The sequence below is a fragment of the Pleurodeles waltl genome, chromosome 1_1, assembly GCF_031143425.1.
Source record: "Pleurodeles waltl isolate 20211129_DDA chromosome 1_1, aPleWal1.hap1.20221129, whole genome shotgun sequence".
Classification (NCBI taxonomy): domain Eukaryota; kingdom Metazoa; phylum Chordata; class Amphibia; order Caudata; family Salamandridae; genus Pleurodeles; species Pleurodeles waltl.
Genome location: NC_090436.1, coordinates 23,897,053 through 23,920,013, shown reverse-complemented (window position 1 = coordinate 23,920,013; position 22,961 = coordinate 23,897,053). Strand labels below are relative to the sequence as shown.

Here is a 22,961-nt window from a genome sequence, read left to right as displayed (position 1 = left end):
GCCCCTTTACTCTAGTCACAGTAAGAAAACAAAATAATGCTCTTGGCAATAATGCTGGTTCGAACTATGCAAGATGGAAAACTTACTGTTCAAATAATGTGTAATCTCATTATGCTTCCTCTGCACCACGTTTCGGCAGGTACCTGGTCAGCTCAGCATCAAGTTTGTTCTTGTCTTGCTCTCTGTGGATGTTCACTTTACACCCAACGCTTAGTTCAGAGGTTCAGCCACGTGGTCTGTCGACACTCTGGCCCAAGACCCCAGTCTACAGTGGGCCCAAGACCCCAGTCTACAGTGGGCCCAAGACCCCAGTCTACCGTGGGCCCAAGACCCCAGTCTACCGTGGGCCCAAGACCCCAGTCTACCGTGGGCCCAAGACCCCAGTCTACAGTGGACCCAAGTGCCTGATATGTTTTCCTTATTTTGGTCCTTTATTCAGTATTTGATTTATTTTTGTAGCACCATGAACATCAGTGAATTTTATTTTTGAAATTTTCAAAAAGGCGGAGAGAGTAATTGGACGTGCTGCACTTGTGTAATCTGAAAAACATAAAAAAGACAACTATTGCATTCAATTAAACACTACTATGGAGCTTGGAAGACCCAACGGCGTGTAACTCTGTGCCCTGTATAAAACGGAGAACAGAGGTTTAAGTGTTAGTGGGTCTTCCACACTCCCTTATAGTGCATGTAATTAAATAAATAGTTGTCTTTGAACCCTTGCTGACTCGAAGATATGGGAAAAGATGACTAACTCTTAGTTTTCAGTGGTGGTGGTGGCGGTATGTTCCAACCAAACCCGTCAGCCACTTATTCTTATCTGCAAAGGCACGAAGGCAATACAGTTCCTTCTGTTGAGCGCCTGTCATTGTGCATAGGATCTCCTGCTTGTGCGGTCTAGTGATACTCATCATTATTTCTTCTGTCTCTCTGGAAGTGCTTTTCTGGTGTTGTGGATTTTTACAAGTAACTCCAGTCTGTAAACAAATAAACTGCACATCTCTCTTAACATCCTCAATTTTTGGAATCGGTCTTTAGTTGATATTCTCGTTCTAATCTCAGTGATCAATCTCACTTACTCAGGGGTTTTCTAGATCTTATGTTCTAATTCCTATAGGAATGCACCTCATTTGGGTTGCCAGACCCATCATTTATGAGACTGTATTTTTGATTGTACTTGTTTCTTTATTTTATTCAAGTCTGTGAATTAGATCCGAAGGGTATGGTAGAGGCTCTTTATCTGTTTGTTGATGGTACCAAAGTTTACATCAAAATCTCCTCAGTGCAGGACATCATCATACTGCATACAGGTCATCAAACTACAAGTTTGAACAGCAAATAACTTCATTAACCTCAACACGAAAAGACAGTTTATTCCATTCTCACTAAAGGTTAAAACCAGTTTTTGATCCTGATCTGCTCAAAGAGCTGTGGACTTCTGCAGAGTTCTCTTGCTCACTGTCTCTTTAGAACTCCACTGGATACTTCCTTTCTGATTGTTTCACACATTAATAAAGTTGCCAGAGCTGCAAACGTCATTCCCTTAAAGGAATTACTCCCTTTTAACTTGTGACCAGCTAAAGACTGCATATGCTTTCATTATATCCTGAGTAGACTTTGGCACTGCAGTCCTGGATGGTCTGTCTTAATCACCACTAAACACCCTGAAATCCTCATTCAAGGCTTCAGCCAGGCTCCTATCATCCTCAATAGAAAAGTATGATCATATTACCCCACGTTGTGTCTACTTTGCATGGGCTCTCAATCAAGCAGAAAAGTGCGTTCAAGCACGGTTGTCTCACAAATGAAGCACTGCACACCACAGCTTTCTGTCAAACTTAATCAGACTTTACAGGTACAAAATAGATCTGGCAGCAAGAACACAATACTCCTGGAATGTCCTCACTTCTGAGCAGCAGTCGTTCTCAGGTGCAGCTTTTCAACAAATTAAGGGTGAACCAGAACCTTCTACCCTTCCACAGACAATTAAAAAACTTCCATGTTTCAGGATAAGTCTTTGTAATGAATAGTTGTCCCTTAGGTTCTTTTCTTCTTGTTCAGATGAAGACCGCTACTGTTCCCTTAAGAAATAGCTCACCCTGGGTACTTCGTTGAGATCTAGTTATTCGTTTAAGAGCTTTTTATTATTGCTACTTGTTAGATGTAATCACTTCTTGTACTTGTATGGCACCCATGGAGCACTCTAGAAAACTAGAAAATAAAAAAGACTGTGTATAGTAAGGAAAATAGTGTGAGTCTGTCTCTTGTCTCATGCACATGGACGTCAGGTCTACACAAGATGACTACTTTCAAGCAGCCTAAGGACTTAAGTAACCAGCAAGCAACAGGATGGGCTCATAGTGCTGGTGAGGCATCTATGGTGCGTGAAAGAGCACTGCTTGACCCTCATTTTACTCTTCATAATTTTCATGAACATAAACTGGCCACCACCAATGTAATTTTCCACTGTTGTGGGGGCTGCACAGTGTAGCAGCCCCCTTTAGATTTGATTTTTATAACTACCAATAAGTCTCCTGGATCATCATAATCATGGCCCTAGGAAAGTTTGTCATTGGTGTTTAAAGCACTCCAGAGCTGGAGCTTTTGCATTACAGTTCAGGCATGCAGGGACCTCTAGTGGTTGGTCCTGGGATTACATTGTATGTGGCCTAAAGAGTGCAAAAGAAGATTCAAATTTATATTGATTTCCAATGATTTTATTAAAACATATTGCTGACAGTGTCTTCTGGTAAATATTGCAATACTTTACTGATTCCAGCGATAGGATGGTGATCCTTAAAATGGTTTATTGTTATTGAACTGTGGCAATCCCATGACACAGACAATAGGTTTGCCTTTTATTATAATGGGGTTGATCCATGACAAAGCCAGTAGGGTTGCCCTGTATTTTAATATTGTAAGCGCTTTACAATGCCAATAGGCTTGATTTACATTTTGATGTGATGACCCCTTGACAGAGCCAATAGTCTTAACTTGAGGATTGATCTGGTAACCCACAAGACCACGTCAATAAGATTGCCTTATACATTGGTGTGGTGACTCCCGGACAAAGCCACTAGGTCAGTTTTATTGCAACACCACGCCCAGCCTAATCTTGTGATGCTCGACCTGATAAAGCTGGGGCAAATGTGATTTCATGATGTCACCAAAGGTATTCCTATATGCCTTATGTATATATTTGTAAATTAGTGCACAGTATTTAGTTGTGTGTGTAATTGACATTGAAAAGCAATGAGTGGACCGTCAATTATTGAGGTCTATTATTGTGTGTCAGCGAATGGCGATTACGAGGCCGCACCACCTCCCCTGAGTAGGCCTCGGGCTGCTCTGCTTCGCTCCCCTGAGAGAGCCAAGCTTTACAATGGGTTGCTTGGTTCCAGTAAGTAGACAGTTGTGGACCTATTACTTGTTCAGGCTGTAAATATGTAAATCCGGTAGAGAAGTGGTTTGTGTATTACCAGAGTGAGAGGGTGAGACCTACTGTGGTTTACAAATTGGGAAATAGCAGCTTGAGTGATTAGCCCTCTTTATATGTCACCTAATTTGGATGAATGTCTAAGCATAGATTCCTCATCTTAGAATACTTCCTAGGTGGCAGACATTATCCAGAACATTTTCTGAAGCAATACTTGCATACTGTGCTACGTTGCGCCATACAATACTGGGTCATTTCTGTACCCCGGCAGGAGTGATAGAATGGGCCCACATATAAGTGCCACTCCTGAACGGTGATATCGATTTCTTGCTTGCCACACCTTACAATGCAGATCCGGAGCTCTAGTTTCAATTTAATTTGCCTCCCACAACTTACCAACTTCATCCATTCTGGTAAGGAACAATGCCCATTCCTAAAATGATGGGACCATGCCAACAATGTAGTCAACACAAATGTTGGTCATGAACCTGCATGGGGTCTGGTGTTTGGGCTTTGGACTCCACTCAAAGTTGTGCTACAAATGCACTCTTATGCACTCGAAGAATATCTGGAACCAGAAAGTATAGCTATATGTTTCCGAACAGATTAAGTTGTTACAACTCTCATATAAGTTGTATCCTCGCTCCAAGTTGTGGTTGCAAACTCAATCTCGCTCATTTGGCCATTTCTTCAAGAGATCACAGGGGTGTGGAATTTATTAAAATATCTACTTCTCCATGGGACTGGTTAATTCTTAAATCTACTTGTCCTGTAAAAAAAAACTACTTGTCCCTTTGGTGCCATGTAGTGTGACGACAAATTATGGCAGCAATTTCATTATGTAGGAGCTCTGATAATAGCCTTTCTGATTATGCCGGGGCAACTATTGTAGTAGGGCTTGAATACTTGCAATTTCAATCCCTACTATAGCAATTTCCTTTTTTGCCACCTTTCCACAGATCTACATACTGGGGCTGGAAGGAGCAGTAACCAATAGTTCCAGGACTGGAATGTCTTTGAGTCTGCAAACCTACTAACTTGTATGTTTTAAAGATTTTCACCAGCTCTTCTCAAATTTTTTCCCATAATGAGAAAGGTTGGAAATTTACTCCTGACACTTGCAGAAGTAGAGGTTCTTCCCGGGTTGGGGAAAAAAGTGGTTGGAGGGAAAGTGAACTTGTAAACGCTCAATAGATTTTCACATCAGCAAATCTACACATGCATATTTGCTCACGCTAAGATACAGTTCACAAATATTTTATGGAAGTACGATTTCCTGGTCTACTTTTTGTGAATTCATGAAAGCCACTAATTCAAAGACGTATACCATGGGTGGACTTTTCTGACTTTCTTTAAGAATTGGGTCCCTAATTACGTCTGGCATTAATGACATTTTGTTTTTATTGAACTTCTATTTATCTCTGTCTGATGGCTTTACTGTGAGTGATCACATTCTGCTGTTCCACAAGGAGCATATTGGGACACAAAGTAGTTTTGTTCAGGGCCAGGAACTACAGTGGCAACCAGTGGCGTAACGAAACTGGAGGGACCCTCCTGCAAAGAACATGGAGGGGCCCTTTCTCCAGACTCACTTAGGGCAGGTGCTGTGCTGGAGGGGGTTTGTGGGGCCTTTGTTACACCACTGGTGGCAATGTGTGCTTTTAGTGATCAAAAACTTTCTTGTTTGTTTTTGCCAGTGTTTGTCACAATCATAAGGGCCTGGCAGCTCCTACAACAATGAAGTGTTACAAAAGCCATGTCATAACAATACACGTATTAACAAAACCAAAAGACTCACCAGAAAACCATTGGTTGGCTGTGTCAGTGCTTATTAAAAATGGTTACACTGATTTTCCATTAGGATTTTCTTTAGGGAAATACTAGCAATTCTTTAACACATTTTACTAAATGACTCTTCAAAGACATAGCACCTAAATGTCTCAGAAGTGAAACTTTTTTTTTTTTTTTTCTAGCTGCATTTGTTTCTGAACATCTATATATATATTTTTTTTAAAGCAAAGAATCATCGCTTTTGTTACAAGCTTCTGTAAACATGTACATCTAATAAGAGAGCATTCTGGGAGCATTATACGTAGCCTCATATTGTTAAACTTTTCAAATGTGTGTATGCTTTTTTTTTTTTTTTTTTTAAATATAATGCTGGAACCACTGTCAATATTGCAGTGAGACCTTAAAACATTTATTCACAGTGCTCACCCTAATAATGAAGGCTTTTAATTAATGAACCATAAATACAAGTTCGAACAGCATTATCTTACCTCAGCTGCAGACAGTTCCTCTCTCTGTAAACTGGCAGCCAAAGGATTTGTGATGCAGGGGGTTGGGCCTACTTGTCTGAAGGACAAAATAAACATAAAAACTTGTTACCCTTGACCACAAACAAGATGTCCCGGGTGTTGTGTGATAGGAATTCCGCATCCCTGGATCAACTTCAGATGGAGCCCTCTGGTAAGCCCAGCTAGAAGTCCAAAAATAAAGACAAAAAAAAAGCAAGATTTGACCCCATCTTGCCACTCTGATGTCCTTGCGTCTTCGCTTTGGATACAGTGTCAGTTGGTCTTCCTCTGGGTCCTCCGCCACAGAGCTCGTTCACCACCTGATTCTAATACACCCGAGTTTCCTGGGCCATTGGCGATTCTGCATCAGATTGATGCCTTCCAGTAGGTCGTTCTAAAGACTTTTGGTGTACTTCTGGAATTGAAGGGGCTTCCAGTCAGGTCACTGCTGACAGATCAATCCTCTGCACCATCTGTCAATCTACCCCCAGCCCCCAACCCCCCTTTGGGGCAAGCTCCGGCCCTGTACCTAACACCTGTGCCGGGTCCTTCCTTGTCAACCCCGCAACCCGTGGCAGAAGAGAATGCAGTGCTGATTCCAATTTCCAACACGGAAGCAACTTTGGCCCGATCTCAAACTATGTCATGCTACACGGTTATAAAAGTGCAACCGGTCATCATACCTCCTAATTCTCTATTATTTTTTTCTGACCCTGACACTTAACAAAGTATGCTCCAAGAAGGAGCTAATGATGGAGAGAGTAATGGTTCTCTCCACCCCCCCACCCCGCCCCTCTATAGAGATGACAACTTTTAGATGTCCTTACTGGAGGCCAATGGGCTTGCTACGTCCACTGAAATGGGGTTTGACTTGCCACTTGTACCACCAGTGGGAGAGGGTGCATATTTTGCAGTAGTGATCCGAAAGGCAGATGAGGTCCTTAATTGCAACTGCCTTGAATTGAAGAACATAATAAATAAAGAGGTAAGAAAATAATAAATTGAACCGTTTGAAAAGGTGCAATTTCAGTTCTTTACAAAGAGCCAGTAGCTCCTGATGCAGACAGGTGGAGTCAAGAAGAGAGGTCTTGGAGCCGGGCATATAAAATCTGTTTCGATGTTTTCCCTTCTTTTCGGATACAGTAATTTTGAGAATTAGTGTGTTTCTTGTATTATGTTGTCCATCTGTGAGTTGTAATCTGTCCTTAAGCAGCACACCCCTGAGACAGGATCACCATTGTATTTAGCTGTGGATTCTAAAGGCACTTTCTTGTTTCCGAGCATCTGATGATTCCCTTAAATTAAAGTATTCAAAGGCTGTCTGTGGTGCAAACTGTCAAGATCTTCTTAACCCCCAAGTTGTTTTGTTCTTCTTTAGGGTGCTCGACACCCCTTTGCCCAGGCTGTGGGCAGGAACATTGCCAACCCCACTGCCATGTTACTGAGTGCCAGCAACATGCTACGCCATCTTAAGTAAGTCGTTGTTTATTTGTGTTTCGAAAGAACTGCTACATCTCACTATACCAGATATTGTCTCCATCCTCGGTACAGAATGTGGCTTCTCAAGTATTATATTGTGTTCGTTGGTTAGAGTACCCATTCTCCACCCTGGCTTCTTGTCAGAATGTGAATTCAAGTCTCAGCAGGTGTAATAGCTTAAGACGCACTCACAGACTCACCCTTCTAGATTTGTTGGTTGATTATTTTTTTTCTGTATAGATCTGGAATGCTTTCCTGTTGAAAAGTGAGAATGCACCAACTGTACAATGATTCTGAACAGTGTGCAAGACTTAAGGGCCTGATTTAGATCTTGGCGGAGGGCAATACTCCATCACAAACGTGACGGATATCACGTCTGCCATATTACAATCCCATTATATCCTGTAGATCGTTATACGATGAACAGAATATCTGTCATGCTTGTGACGAAGTATTCTATCCGCCAAGATCTAATGAGGCCCGAAGTTATTCTTAAATGTTCCTAGATATTTTGTTGGCCCAGTTTAATGTTATATTTTAAATCATTAGTTTTAGGTAATCAAACGTTTTTTCTTGTTTTAATGGTCCAGTGGTGCTCCCTTTTAATAAGAACGTGTTTGGAGTGACTTATTAAAGCTATTATGATTAGTGTGGTACCATGTCTTATTAGCCTTCCTGATTGACCAAACAGCAATATTCTGTAGTATTTTGGGATGATATGACAGCCAACTGTAGGTCTGACCTGCATTACTCTATCACTATTTGGCTATTACACCTGCATTATCTGTGCTCCGCTCTGGGCTTACTCTTTCACTTTGGAGATGTGCTCTGCCTCTCGGTGTCAATTATCTGCACATTAACTCTGCTTAAAGCACCCTTTGGGACTCCCAGCATGGAAGGTGTGTGGGTATGTGTGGGGTTAATTACTCATAAAATCCACAACACACCGTGTGGGAGTAAGCCTGAAGATCTTTTTTTTAACCACAGTCTCCTCGGCTCTTGGGCGGCAACTACCAGCCTCTAGAGCCTTAGCAACCAACTGGGGTGTTTGCATTCTACATTCCAAATTCTGCAAGGCAAGGATGCAGAATGCAGCAACCCTCAGCTAACATCACCACAACATTGCCCTCTTTTTACCGAAATAATAAAATAATTCATTCACATAACGTTTAAACCATTAAACACAACTAAATAACAATATTAGTTAAACTATAACTGTACTAGGACGATAAAATGCACACATGGTGAAACACAATGCTCTTTCATCCTGGATAACTATCCCAATATACATATATATTTAAGTTTACATAAAGCAGTTTACTTTACATCACAATACCTCAACTGCTTGATGATCATATGCAAACCTTTCCGTGACACAGGGTTATTAGATTAAATTACCACCTCATTTGACTTGAGCTTGCGCTGGTCATTGGTTTTGGGCTCACTCTCCACTGTTATGGATCCCCCAACTTTGACTACTCTACGTCTGTTCCACCACTCATGTTTTATGCACACTGCATTTTTTGGCACAGCTTCAGCCTTTTTGTGAGGCCTAAATCTTGACAAACCCTTTTCTACGTGGGTAGGATCTTTGATTCTGATCCAATCTCCCACCTTGGTCTCGCATCCCCCAGACTTGACCTTGTTCCTAGAATCATATTCTTCTTTCATTTTTCATTGAAAAACCTCTACACAAGGATGCATGATCTTGTCTATGCAAAACGCTCAATCAGTGCTTGGTTGTTCCTCTCCTAATCATGCACGACACGTCTTAGAAGAAGGAATGCCTCCTCTCATAACCTCAAAGGGATTCAGACCAGTGACAGCATATGGGCATATCTGGTGAGACCACAACATATTTTCAGTCGCCTTTTTCAACTCAGTCTTGTTCTGAATTGCCTACTGAATACATTCCATCAATGTTCTGTTCATTTTTTCCACCAGGCCATTTGCCTGTGGATGATAAAGCACAATGCGTTTGTGATTTGTGGCATTCCTGCCCAAAAATCGTTTAATTTGTCTCCACACAAACTGCACACCATTGTCAGACACAATCTCCTTTGGCATACCTTCCCTTAAAAATAAAGGCTTTAGACTTTCTAATTGGGTTCCTCCATAATAGTTACTTCCCTCCATTTACTATAGTAAGCTACAACTAATATGGCAAATCTGAATTTACTAGGTAAGTTCATTAAAGTCGATGGCTAATTTCATCAATGATCCACTTGGTAAAGTAATGTGTTGAGGGTAAAATGCTTAAGTTTTCAAACCTTTGTCACTCGTGGCGCAAACAACACAAGACTTAACACTAGCTAAGATTTTGGTGTCCATACTTGGCCACCAGTAACTATCTCTAATTTTCCGTTTAGTAATGGTCTGTCCTAGGTGCCCTTCATGCCCATAGTATATAGTATTTGCTCTTAGGGCAATAGGTGAGATGAATTTGTTCCCTCATTAAAACTCCACTTTCTTCAACTGATAGCTTATCCGCCACTTTCAGATAAGGTTGAATCTCTTGAGGTAACGCTTTTTCTTTTGGCCAACCTTCCCTTACATATTCTTTCACATTTTAATCTTGCAACATATCCTCTACCTATTCATCCTTCGAAAACTCTTATGGCATCCACCAGTAACAGCAATCAAACATCCTTCATCCTCACAATACATTGATTCTCTTTTAGCACAACTGGGGAAAACATGCTAAATAATCTGCACTGATATTTTTCACACCAGGAATGTATTAAACTTCAAAGTTGTAATGTGAGAGCTTGGAACTTAATCTAGCTATTCTGAGAGTATGGTCTTTTATTACTGTCCCTCCGAAAATATTAACTAAAGGTGTTTGATCAATTTTGAGAGCAAACCTCCTTCCCCATGTGAAACATTTGAATTGTTGAATCGCCCAACAGCAGGGCAACAGTTCCTTTTCTATCACTGAAAAGATTTTTTTCATTTTCCTTCAAAGCCCTGGAAGCAAAAGCCACTGTTTTTCATCCCCATTCTTCCTAGTGGTGCCAGAGTGGCTCCCAGCCCACTATTACTGGCATCGACCAAATTATGCACTCACCATCATGGTCATATGGAGATAATACTTCACAATGTCTCGTTTTAATACTGGAAACTCACTCTGACATTAATCACTCTACATAAACTCCCCTTTTTTTTTTTTAAAGATCTCTGGGGTATTCAGTTTTGTTTGCAAAATTGTTTATGAACTTGGCATAAAAATCACACAGGCCTAAAAATGATGTTACCTGTTCTATGGTTGTGGGACATGGTGCTTTAGTCATCGCTTCCACCAAACCAGGTCTTGGCTCAACCCCTTTGTCTAAAATCACAATACCTAAATAATCTATGTTATTCCCTTTTTTTTTTTTTTTTTTTTTACATTCGAGACAATTCCACATTTATCTAGTGTTTTAAGAACCATATGCATAGAGTCATCATGACTTTGTAGATCTCTTAAAATTAAAACTTCGTCCTGAAATGTCACAACCCCCTCAATTCCTTTCAAAACCTTTTGGAAGTTGCATTGAAAAACTAATGCAGCAGATGCCAATCTGAAAGGCATCATTTTGAACTGGAATGTACCCATTGGTGACACAAATGCCATCAAATGTTTAGATGACTCATGAAGTTCGGTTTGATGGTAAACATTGGCGAAGTCAATTTTGCTGAACACCTTGGCACTGGCGAAAGTGGTAACAATGTCCTCAATGCATGAAAATGGATTGGAATCATCCCAAATAACCTTGTTGAGACTTCTCAGGTCCACACAGACCCTCAATTGGCCATTTATTTTTCCTCGTGATAACCAACGGTGACAACCACGGAGAAGATTCTACAGGCTTAATTACCCCATAACTGCTCATTTTGTTAACTTCCTTTAACTCTTGGTGTACACCGAACTGCACATTTCTAAGCCTGTGTTTAGCTGGAGAAGCCTCTTCTTGAACCTTCATGCTATGCTGGAATCCTTCTTATACACAGTTTACCATTTGTTCTGATGTGTTGTCTCATCAGATGAAGTGATCATTTCCTCCGCAGATAACAAACCTGTACCTTCTTTCCTGGTCTTAAGGTCCTACCAAATAAACCCTGGTGATACCATCCTAAAATGTTTAACCCCTTTTTTATCACATAAACTTTACTATGAATTTCTCTTTCTTTCATCCTCATCTGACACTCAAAATATCCTGCAAACTCAATCTTTCTGCCATCACACGTGACAGGGTTTTTATCTGGTGGTGATACTTTTCTTTTGTCAGCTTTCCATTTATTGAGCCAAAGATCCTCTGTGTTCATTGTCATTCTCGCTCCAGAATCAATCGGCAATTTTAAAATATATCCATCTACAACAATATTTTCATACAGGTCTGCACATTGGCCTTCTTAACCTCGGACTACCAGTATCATATCTTTCTCTGCAATGGCACCTTCATCTCCTGAACCATCTTGGTCCCAATTATCGTTCATGGCATTTTATTTGTCCTTGTTGGATTGGCACACCTGTCCCACTTTACCACAAGTCCTGCATTTGGCATTTCTGGCTGGGAAAGGGCATCCATTAGCAGCATGTCTGGCGTCACTACAACAAAAACGTATATTTTTTTGGTTGAAAAATCCCTCATTGTTCTCTTTCCTTTTTTTTAGTGAAGTCTTTTTAAATTGGTGCTTCTGATTAGTAATAGAACTCTTTCACTACCGCTAAGCTGTTTTGCTCCTTGTAGGTTAGTTCCTTATACGATTCCTGTGACATCTCTATGCTTTAAATTGTCACTTGTTTCTGCAAGAGTGGGTTTTTCGAAGGTCATCCATTTCTCTTGCACTTTTTGGTTCCAACAATGAACCATAATTTAGTCAAGTATCAACTGAGTGGTGGAAGGGGCTCTTGAGTTGCTTTCAACAGGATCCAGCATTGTAGCTCCTGCCCTCTGTTCAGTATGCGTCGCCTCTTCAGTGCATCGAGTAGGGCAAATGTTGAAGTCACCGCAGGTGCTGTACATGCATGGTGTAGTGACTGTGGCCAATTTGTTGCTTAATTCCTGGGGGTCAATTACTCATAAAATCCATGATGCCGTGTGGGAGTAAGCATGAAGATTTATTGCCCACAGTCTCCTCGGCTCAGGACGGCAACTGCCAGCCCGAGGAACCTTAACAACCAACTGGAGTGTTTGCGTTCTACATTCCAGATTCTACAAGGCAAGGATGCAGAATGCAGCAACCTTAAGCTAACATCCCCACAGAATGCTGATTGAGTCATTGTACATTGTGTGGAGTGAGTCCTGTTTCGGGTATTTACTAATATACTTTGTGCTGTGAGTGTAGAATCTTGGTTGCACTTTTTCTGGGAGTGCAGAAGTAACACACATAAGGATTCTCTCCACTTTCCCACTCCTTGGGGCAGAGCCAAGATTCACCTCTCTCATCCATGCACCATTACTGTTCAAGGTCTAATCATTACCTTCACTCTTGTGATTTCATGTATTTGTCATCCTACTGCTGTGTACAGTCTTCCTCTGTTTGCTAGGTAGGTTTGCGTTCTAAAGGTAACAAATCATACAGTCCTAACTTGTCCTTTTGTCTCTGTTCATCCAGCCTGGAATATCACTCCAAACTTATTTTAGAGGCTGTCAGGAAGGTGATAAAAGTTGGCAAAGTAAGTACAGTGGGTTCTGAAGTTTCACGACCCCTGCATGTGGTATGTGTTTTTGCCTCTGTTCCCAAGTATAGCCTAGCTTCTCTTCTTCTGAGCCGGTTACATTATTCTAAAGTACATGCATATATATACGCCTGTCTGCTTGATGTGTAAGAGCTGTTTGTCATACATTGCTTTTATTTTGCAGGGATGTAACTAACTGAAACCCTCTTTTGCCTCGTATATATCACACTTAATATGTCCTCCTCCATAGGATGAAAACCTCCATCTGTCTGTTGATTGTAGTTTGTACTCCGATTCTCCAGCAGAAGCCTTTACCCACTGAGATGTTTAACCGTTTACTTCAACATTTGCTTTTTGCATAGTTCACCTCTGTGCTGCTCCCTCTTGTGCACCTCTGTGCCTCGCTCTTGTGCACCCCTGTGCTGCTCCCTCTTGTGCACCTCTGTGCCTCGCACTTGTGCACCCCTCTGTGCTGCTCGCTCTTGTGCATCCCTCTGTGCTGCTCGCTCTTGTGCACCCCTCTGTGTGCTGTTCATTGCACTTCTGTGCAGCCTGCTCTTGTGCACCTCTGTGCTGCCCGCTCCTGTGCGCCTCTGTGCTGCCCGCTCCTGTGCGCCTCTGTGCTGCCCGCTCCTGTGCGCCTCTGTGCTGCCCGCTCCTGTGCGCCTCTGTGCTGCCCGCTCTTGTGCACCTCTGTGCTGTTTGCTCTTGTGCACCTCTGTGCTGTTTGCTGCGCCTCTGTGCGGCCCGCTCTTGTGCACCTCTGTGCGGCTATCACCAGCACATCTATGTATGTATGTATACAGTGCTCTCTAGTGCACGTTTGTAAGCCTGACACTAGTGATCATCTTTTTGCCTCTCGCTAGTGCCAAAATGCTAGTTTAAAATCGTATTCCTATCATATGACAGCCCAGACATTGTTCATGTGCTGATATTATTACCACATATGCCTCGCTGTAACATCCGTATGTCCTGGTATTGGAGTTTGAGCTGACATGCCTAGGTAGTGCCTCATTGTGGCATGTGCAGCATCCCACACAGAGCTGCAGCCATCAAGTGGCAAGGAACAGCCTTGTGCATATTTTAGTTGGAAATTCACATGCAGAACCTTGCCATAGGCCAGGTGTAGCTTCATCTGCTCAATAACTGTTGTCCTGTGTAGGGTACCGAATCCTATTCCCAGGTTCAGCCCTCAGGTGCATTGACATTTAGTTTGTGACAGTTGGCAACAGTATTGAGACAAGAGGCTGTGTGAGTTTTTCTCACCTAAACTCAAGAACTTGTGTGTGCATCCCTAGTGTAAAAACAAGCTTCGACTGAACCAGTGCCCGACCACCACCACTGCATAAAGCATTCTTGGCATGATAAGCACATAACTTGCATTAGTGCTGCTCGCAGTCTATGGTTAGGTTATGTCTATTTGTAAAGCGCTCTATCACCCGCGAGGGTGTCCTGGCGCTGAGCAGGTGTGCACGCCTAGCGCTGCCTATAGTGGGTGACACTGGCAGAAAACAACTTTTTGCATCAATTTAATACTATTTGGGCCTTGCGCATGCGCTGATAACAAAGCACATGGCGAGAACAATAAAAGAAAATAGGCCACGACCTGCAAATTAAATTTAATAATTCTATGTTGAAGATGAAATACTACCCAGTCTTAAACCTTGTTGTAGGAAGTTGGCTCTGTATGTACTATTTCAAAGTAAGGAATAGCATGCACAGAGTCCAAGGGTTCCCCTTAGAGGTAAGATAGTGGCAAAAAGAGATAATAGTAATGCTCTATTTTGTGGTAGTGTGGTCGAGCAGTAGGCTTATCAAAGGAGTAGTGTTAAGCATTTGTTGTACACACACAGGCAATAAATGAGGAACACACACTCGGAGACAATTCCAGGCCAATAGGTTTTTGTATAGAAAAATATATTTTCTTAGTTTATTTTAAGAACTACTGGTTCACATTTTACATGTAATACTTCAAATGAAAGGTATTGCAGGTAGGTACTTTAGGAACTTTGAATAATCAAAATAGCATACACAGTTTTCAAATAAATCACATATAGCTATTTTAAAACTAGACACAGTGCAATTTTCAACAGTTCCTGGGGGGAGTAAGAGTTAGTTAGTTTTTGCAGGTAAGTAAACCACCTACGGGGTTCAAGTTTGGGTCCAAGGTAGCCCACCGTTGGCGGTTCAGAGCAACCCCAAAGTCACCACACCAGCAGCTCAGGGCCGGTCAGGTGCAGAGTTCAAAGTGGTGCCCAAAACGCATAGGCTTCAATGGAGAAGGGGGTGCCCCGGTTCCAGTCTGCCAGCAGGTAAGTACCCGCGTCTTCGGAGGGCAGACCAGGGGGGTTTTGTAGGGCACGGGGGGACACAAGTTAGCACAAAGTACACCCTCAGCAGCACGGGGCGGCCGGGTGCAGTGTGCAAACATGCGTCGGGTTTGTAGTTGAAATCAATGGGAGACCAAGGGGTCTCTTCAGCGATGCAGGCAGGCAAGGGGGGGGGCTCCTCGGGGTAGCCACCACCTGGGCAAGGGAGAGGGCCTCCTGGGGGTCACTCCTGCACTGGAGTTCCGATCTTTCAGGTCCTGGGGGCTGCGGGTGCAGAGTCCTTACCAGGCGTCGGGATCTGGGAGTCAGGCAGTTGCGGTCAGGGGGAGCCTCGGGATTCCCTCTGCAGGCGTCGCTGTGAGGGCTCGGGGGGACAACTCTGGCTACTCACGGTCTCGTAGTCGCCGGGGAGTCCTCCCTGAAGTGTTGTTTCTCCACAAGTCGAGCCGGGGGCGTCGGGTGAAGACTAGCAAGTCTCACGCTTCCGGCAGGAAACGCAAGTTGTTTTAAAGTTGCTCCTTTGAAACAAAGTTGCAGTCTTGGGTGAACAGAGCCGCTGTCCTCAGGAGTTTCTTGGTCCTTCTAGATGCAGGGCAGTCCTCTGAGGCTTCAGAGGTCGCTGGTCCCTGGGGAGAGCGTCGCTGGAGCAGTGTCTTTAGAAGTGGGGAGACAGGCCGGTAGAGCTGGGGCCAAAGCAGTTGGTGTCTCCGTCTTCTCTGCAAGGTTTTTCAGCTTAGCAGTCCTCTTCTTCTTAGGTTGCAGGAATCTGAGTTCCTAGGTTCAGGGGAGCCCCTAAATACAGAATTTAGGGGTGTGTTTAGGTCTGGAAGGGCAGTAGCCAATGGCTACTAGCCCTGACGCATTGCTACACCCTCTTTGTGCCTCCTCCCAAGGGGGGGGGGGGGTCACATTCCTATCCCTATTGGGGGAATCCTCCATCTGCAAGATGGAGGATTTCTAAAAGTCAGAGTCACCTCAGCTCAGGTTGCCTTAGGGGCTGTCCTGACTGGCCAGTGACTCCTCCTTGTTTTTCTCATTATCTCCTCTGGCCTTGCCGCCAAAAGTGGGGCCGTGGTCGGAGGGGGCGGGCAACTCCTCTAGCTGGAATGCCCTGGGGTGCTGTAACAAAGGGGGTGAGCCTTTGAGGCTCACCGCCAGGTGTTACAGTCCTGCAAAAGGGGGAGGTGATAAGCATCTCCACCCAGTACAGGCTTTGTTACTAGCCACAGAGTGACAAAAGGCACTCTCCCCATGTGGCCAGCAACATGTCTCGAGTGTGGCAGGCTGCTAAAACCAGTCAGCCTACACGGGTAGTTGGTTAAGGTTTCAGGGGGCACCTCTAAGGTGCCCTCTGGGGTGTATGTTACAATAAAATGTACACTGGCATCAGTGTGCATTTATTGTGCTGGGAAGTTTGATACCAAACTTCCCAGTTTTCAGTGTAGCCATTATGGTGCTGTGGAGTTCGTGTATGACAGACTCCCAGACCATATACTCTTATGGCTACCCTGCACTTACAATGTCTAAGGTTTTGCTTAGACACTGTAGGGGCACAGTGCTCATGCACTTGTGCCCTCACCTATGGTATAGTGCACCCTGCCTTCGGGCTGTAAGGCCTGTTAGAGGGGTGACTTAGCTATACTGTATAGGCAGTGTGAGGTTGGCATGTCACCCTCAGGGGAGTGCCATGTCTACTTACTCGTTTTGTCCTCACCAGCACACACAAGCTGGCAAGCAGTGTGTCTGTGCTGAGTGAGGGGTCCCCAGGGTGGCATAAGATATGCTGCAGCCCTTAGAGACCTTCCCTGGCATCAGGGCCCTTGGTACCAGGGGTACCAGTTACAAGGGACTTACCTGGATGCCAGGGTGTGCCAATTGTGAAAACAAAAGTACAGGTTAGGGAAAGAACACTGGTGCTGGGGCCTGGTTAGCAGGCCTCAGCACACTTTCAAATCAAAACTTAGCATCACCAAAGGCAAAAAGTCAGGGGGTAACCATGCCAAGGAGGCATTTCCTTACACTTGTTAGCTGACCTCCCCTGGAAGTATGAAAGGAATATTTAAATGGCTTCTTTTGTAGACTCCAGGATATCTGGCACACCTTTTATAAAACTACAAACTAAACATTTGTAAAACTGCAAATATGGCCATATGGTAAATGAATGACATGCTAAAGGACAGTTTATTTTGTAGATTTTGTCTATCTTTTAAGCTATTTTCTTTCTCTTTTGTGGAGATGAAAGTTTTTTTGCATTACTATCTTTATATTAAATCTTGTTTATGTTGTTCTATTTTTTGTTTCTTTCTTCCTGTGCTGCTTTCAAATTATGTCTACTTTTTTATCAATTACTGAATATAGATTAGGATAAAAAAAACTTAATCCTCCTATCGAGGAAGTAGCATAATGGAAGACTGTGCAAAATGTAAAACCTCTTCGCAGGGGTGCAATTATATATTTTTAGGTCTGACCTAGAGGCAGCTGTACTTTCTTGCCAGCGTCACGTAATCAGAAACAGTTATATATAATAATAATACATCTATATAGACATGCATAGGGAGGCTTTAGTTCTGGCCTCTTTGTATGGTGCCTTCCCCCGTCATTCACATTCTGCTTCTATTCACCATCGAGTACAGCATGGAACAGTAGTTCCGCCCACTTCAGCCATTGGCTCTCTTGCATTATGAGTGATAACATCTTTCCTAATTGTAGGAAAGTACCATCTTCCTTGGCATGTTACCTCCATGTTTACCTGCATGTCAGTATGTTTTTGCCTTTCTCACTGGGATCCTGCTGGTCAGGACCCCAGTGCTCATAATTTATGGCCTAATGTGGATGCCTGTGTAGTGCCTAACTGTGTCACTGAGGCTCTGCTAACCAGAACCTCAGTGCTTATGCTCTCTCTGCTTTTAAATTTGTCATTGTAGGCCAGTGACTTAATTTACTAATTTCAATTGGCATACTGAACCCCCCCTTATAAGTCCCTAGTATATGTTACCTAGGTATCCAGGGCATTGGGGTTCCAGGAGATCCCTATCGGCTGCAGCATTTCTTTTGCCACCCATAGGGATCTCAGACAAACCCTTGCACAGGCCTGCCATTGCAGCCTGCAAGGGTGAGGGCACCCTTGCACTAGCAAAGGTGCCCCCACATAGTTCAGGGGCATTTCCCCAGACTTTGTGAGTGCGGTGACACCTTTACACATGTGCACTACTTATAGGTCAATACCTATATGTAGCTTCACAATGTTAATTCTGAATATGGCCATGTAACATGTCTAAGATCATGGAACTGTCCCCCCATTCCAAATCTGGTATTGGGGAGCCAATTCCATGCATCCTGGGGGCTCCACAATGGACCCCAAGTACTGCCAAACCAGCTTTCTGAGGCTTGCTCTGCAGCTAAAGCTGCTGCCACCTCACAGACCGGGTCTGCACTCCTGGGGTCTGGGCAGCCCAGTCCCAGGAAGGCAGAACAAAGCATTTCCTCTGAGAGCAGGGTTATACACTGTAGGAAGTTGGCTCTGTATGTGCTATTTCAAAGTAAGGAATAGCATGCACAGAGTCCAAGGGTTCCCCTTAGAGGTAAAATAGTGGTAAAAATAGATAATACTAATGCTCTATTTTGTGGTAGTGTGGTCGAGCAGTAGGCTTATCCAAGGAGTAGTGTTAAGCATTTGTTGTACATACACATAGACAATAAATGAGGTACACACACTCAGAGACAAATCCAGCCAATAGGTTTTTGTATAGAAAAAATATCTTTTCTTAGTTTATTTTAAGAACCACAGGTTCAAATTTAACATGTAATATCTTGTTCGAAAGGTATTGCAGGTAAGTACTTTAGGAACTTCAAATCATAAAAATTGCATGTATACTTTTCAAGTTATTGACAAATAGCGGTTTTAAAAGTGGACACTTAGTGCAATTTTCACAGTTCCTGGGGGAGGTAAGTTTTTGTTAGTTTTACCAGGTAAGTAGGACACTTACAGGGTTCAGTTCTTGGTCCAAGGTAGCCTACCGTTGGGGGTTCAGAGCAACCCCAAAGTCACCACACCCGCAGCTCAGGGCCGGTCAGGTGCAGAGTCCAAAGTGGTGCCCAAAACACATAGGCTAGAATGGAGAGAAGGGGGTGCCCCGGTTCCGGTCTGCTTGCAGGTAAGTACCCGCGTCTTCGGAGGGCAGACCAGGGGGGTTTTGTAGGGCACCGGGGGGGACACAAGTCCACACAGAAATTTCACCCTCAGCGGCGCGGGGGCGGCCGGGTGCAGTGTAGAAACAAGCGTCGGGTTCGCAATGTTAGTCTATGAGAGATCTCGGGATCTCTTCAGCGCTGCAGGCAGGCAAGGGGGGGATTCCTCGGGGAAACCTCCACGTGGGCAAGGGAGAGGGACTCCTGGGGGTCACTTCTCCAGTGAAAGTCCGGTCCTTCAGGTCCTGGGGGCTGCGGGTGCAGGGTCTCTCCCAGGTGTCGGGACTTAGGATTCAAAGAGTCGCGGTCAGGGGAAGCCTCGGGATTCCCTCTGCAGGCGGCGCTGTGGGGGCTCAGGGGGGACAGGTTTTGGTACTCACAGTATCAGAGTAGTCCTGGGGTCCCTCCTGAGGTGTTGGATCTCCACCAGCCGAGTCGGGGTCGCCGGGTGCAGTGTTGCAAGTCTCACGCTTCTTGCGGGGAGCTTGCAGGGTTCTTTCAAAGCTGCTGGAAACAAAGTTGCAGCCTTTCTTGGAGCAGGTCCGCTGTCCTCGGGAGTTTCTTGTCTTTTCGAAGCAGGGGCAGTCCTCAGAGGATGTCGAGGTCGCTGGTCCCTTTGGAAGGCGTCGCTGGAGCAGGATCTTTGGAAGGCAGGAGACAGGCCGGTGAGTTTCTGGAGCCAAGGCAGTTGTCGTCTTCTGGTCTTCCTCTGCAGGGGTTTTCAGCTAGGCAGTCCTTCTTCTTGTAGTTGCAGGAATCTAATTTTCTAGGGTTCAGGGTAGCCCTTAAATACTAAATTTAAGGGCGTGTTTAGGTCTGGGGGGTTTAGTAGCCAATGGCTACTAGCCCTGAGGGTGGGTACACCCTCTTTGTGCCTCCTCCCAAGGGGAGGGGGTCACAATCCTAACCCTATTGGGGGAATCCTCCATCTGCAAGATGGAGGATCTCTAAAAGTTAGAGTCACTTCAGCTCAGGACACCTTAGGGGCTGTCCTGACTGGCCAGTGACTCCTCCTTGTTTTTCTCATTATTTTCTCCGGCCTTGCCGCCAAAAGTGGGGCCTGGCCGGAGGGGGCGGGCAACTCCACTAGCTGGAGTGTCCTGCTGGGTTGGCACAAAGGAGGTGAGCCTTTGAGGCTCACCGCCAGGTGTGACAATTCCTGCCTGGGGGAGGTGTTAGCATCTCCACCCAGTGCAGGCTTTGTTACTGGCCTCAGAGTGACAAAGGCACTCTCCCCATGGGGCCAGCAACATGTCTCGGTTTGTGGCAGGCTGCTAAAACTAGTCAGCCTACACAGACAGTCGGTTAAGTTTCAGGGGGCACCTCTAAGGTGCCCTCTGTGGTGTATTTTACAATAAAATGTACACTGGCATCAGTGTGCATTTATTGTGCTGAGAAGTTTGATACCAAACTTCCCAGTTTTCAGTGTAGCCATTATGGTGCTGTGGAGTTCGTGTTTGACAGACTCCCAGACCATATACTCTTATGGCTACCCTGCACTTACAATGTCTAAGGTTTTGTTTAGACACTGTAGGGGTACCATGCTCATGCACTGGTACCCTCACCTATGGTATAGTGCACCCTGCCTTAGGGCTGTAAGGCCTGCTAGAGGGGTGGCTTACCTATACTGCATAGGCAGTGAGAGGCTGGCATGGCACCCTGAGGGGAGTGCCATGTCGACTTACTCGTTTTGTCCTCACTAGCACATACAAGCTGGCAAGCAGAGTGTCTGTGCTGAGTGAGAGGTCTCCAGGGTGGCATAAGACATGCTGCAGCCCTTAGAGACCTTCCTTGGCATCAGGGCCCTTGGTACTAGAAGTACCAGTTACAAGGGACTTATCTGGATGCCAGGGTCTGCCAATTGTGGATACAAAAGTACAGGTTAGGGAAAGAACACTGGTGCTGGGGCCTGGTTAGCAGGCCTCAGCACACTTTCAATTGTAAACATAGCATCAGCAAAGGCAAAAAGTCAGGGGGCAACCATGCCAAGGAGGCATTTCCTTACACAACCCCCCCCCAAACGAAAGAGGATGAGACTAACCTTTCCCAAGAGAGTCTTCATTTTCTAAGTGGAAGAACCTGGAAAGGCCATCTGCATTGGCATGGGCAGTCCCAGGTCTGTGTTCCACTATAAAGTCCATTCCCTGTAGGGAGATGGACCACCTCAACAGTTTAGGATTTTCACCTTTCATTTGCATCAGCCATTTGAGAGGTCTGTGGTCAGTTTGAACTAGGAAGTGAGTCCCAAAGAGGTATGGTCTCAGCTTCTTCAGGGACCAAACCACAGCAAAGGCCTCCCTCTCAATGGCACTCCAACGCTGCTCCCTGGGGAGTAACCTCCTGCTAATGAAAGCAACAGGCTGGTCAAGGCCATCATCATTTGTTTGGGACAAAACTGCCCCTATCCCATGTTCAGAGGCAGCAGTCTGCACAATGAACTGCTTAGAATAATCTGGAGCTTTGAGAACTGGTGCTGAGCACATTGCCTGTTTCAGGGTGTCAAAGGCCTGTTGGCATCCTACAGTCCAGTTCACTTTCTTGGGCATTTTCTTGGAGGTGAGTTCAGTGAGGGCTGTCACAATGGATCCATATCCCTTCACAAACCTCCTGTAATACCCAGTCAAGCCAAGGAATGCCCTGACTTGAGTCTGGGTTTTTGGAGCTACCCAGTCCAGAATAGTCTGGATCTTGGGTTGGAGTGGCTGAACTTGGCCTCTACCTACAAGGTGTCCCAAGTAAACCACCGTTCCCTGCCCTATCTGGCATTTGGATGCCTTGATAGAGAGGCCTGCAGATTGCAGAGCCTTCAAAACCTTCCTCAGGTGGACCAGGTGATCCTGCCAGGTGGAGCTAAAGACAGCAATATCATCAAGATAAGCTGTGCTAAAGGACTCCAAGCCAGCAAGGACTTGATTCACCAACCTTTGGAAGGTGGCAGGGGCATTCTTTAAACCAAAGGGCATAACAGTAAACTGATAATGCCCATCAGGTGTGGAGAATGCTGTCTTTTCTTTTGCTCCAGGTGCCATTTTTATTTGCCAGTACCCTGCTGTCAAGTCAAAGGTACTTAGAAATTTGGCAGCACCTAATTTATCAATGAGCTCATCAGCTCTTGGAATTGGATGAGCATCTGTCTTGGTGACAGAATTGAGCCCTCTGTAGTCCACACAAAACCTCATCTCTTTCTTTCCATCTTTGGTGTGAGGTTTGGGGACTAAGACCACTGGGCTAGCCCAGGGGCTGTCAGAGCGCTCAATTACTCCCAATTCCAGCATCTTGTGGACTTCCACCTTGATGCTTTCTTTAACATGGTCAGATTGTCTAAAGATTTTGTTCTTGACAGGCATGCTGTCTCCTGTGTCCACATCATGGGTACACAGGTGTGTCTGACCAGGGGTTAAGGAGAAGAGTTCAGGAAACTGTTGTAGGACTCTCCTACAATCAGCTTGCTGTTGGCCAGAGAGGGTGTCTGAGTAGATCACTCCATCTACTGTACCATCTTTTGGGTCTGATGACAGAAGATCAGGGAGAGGTTCACTCTCTGCCTCCTGATCCTCATCTGTTACCAT

At 44.6% G+C, this 22,961-nt stretch overlaps 1 protein-coding gene across 1 annotated transcript in view; it reads left to right on the top strand.

The window, feature by feature from the left end:
* The window catches only part of IDH3B (isocitrate dehydrogenase (NAD(+)) 3 non-catalytic subunit beta), a 151,391-nt gene that overhangs the window by 110,900 nt on the left and 17,530 nt on the right, over positions 1–22,961 (top strand). Inside the window, exons 10-11 of the mRNA XM_069205867.1 lie at positions 7,112–7,206; positions 12,811–12,871. Of these exons, the coding sequence (XP_069061968.1) occupies positions 7,112–7,206; positions 12,811–12,871 (156 nt within the window). The remainder of the gene's footprint in view (positions 1–7,111; positions 7,207–12,810; positions 12,872–22,961) is intronic.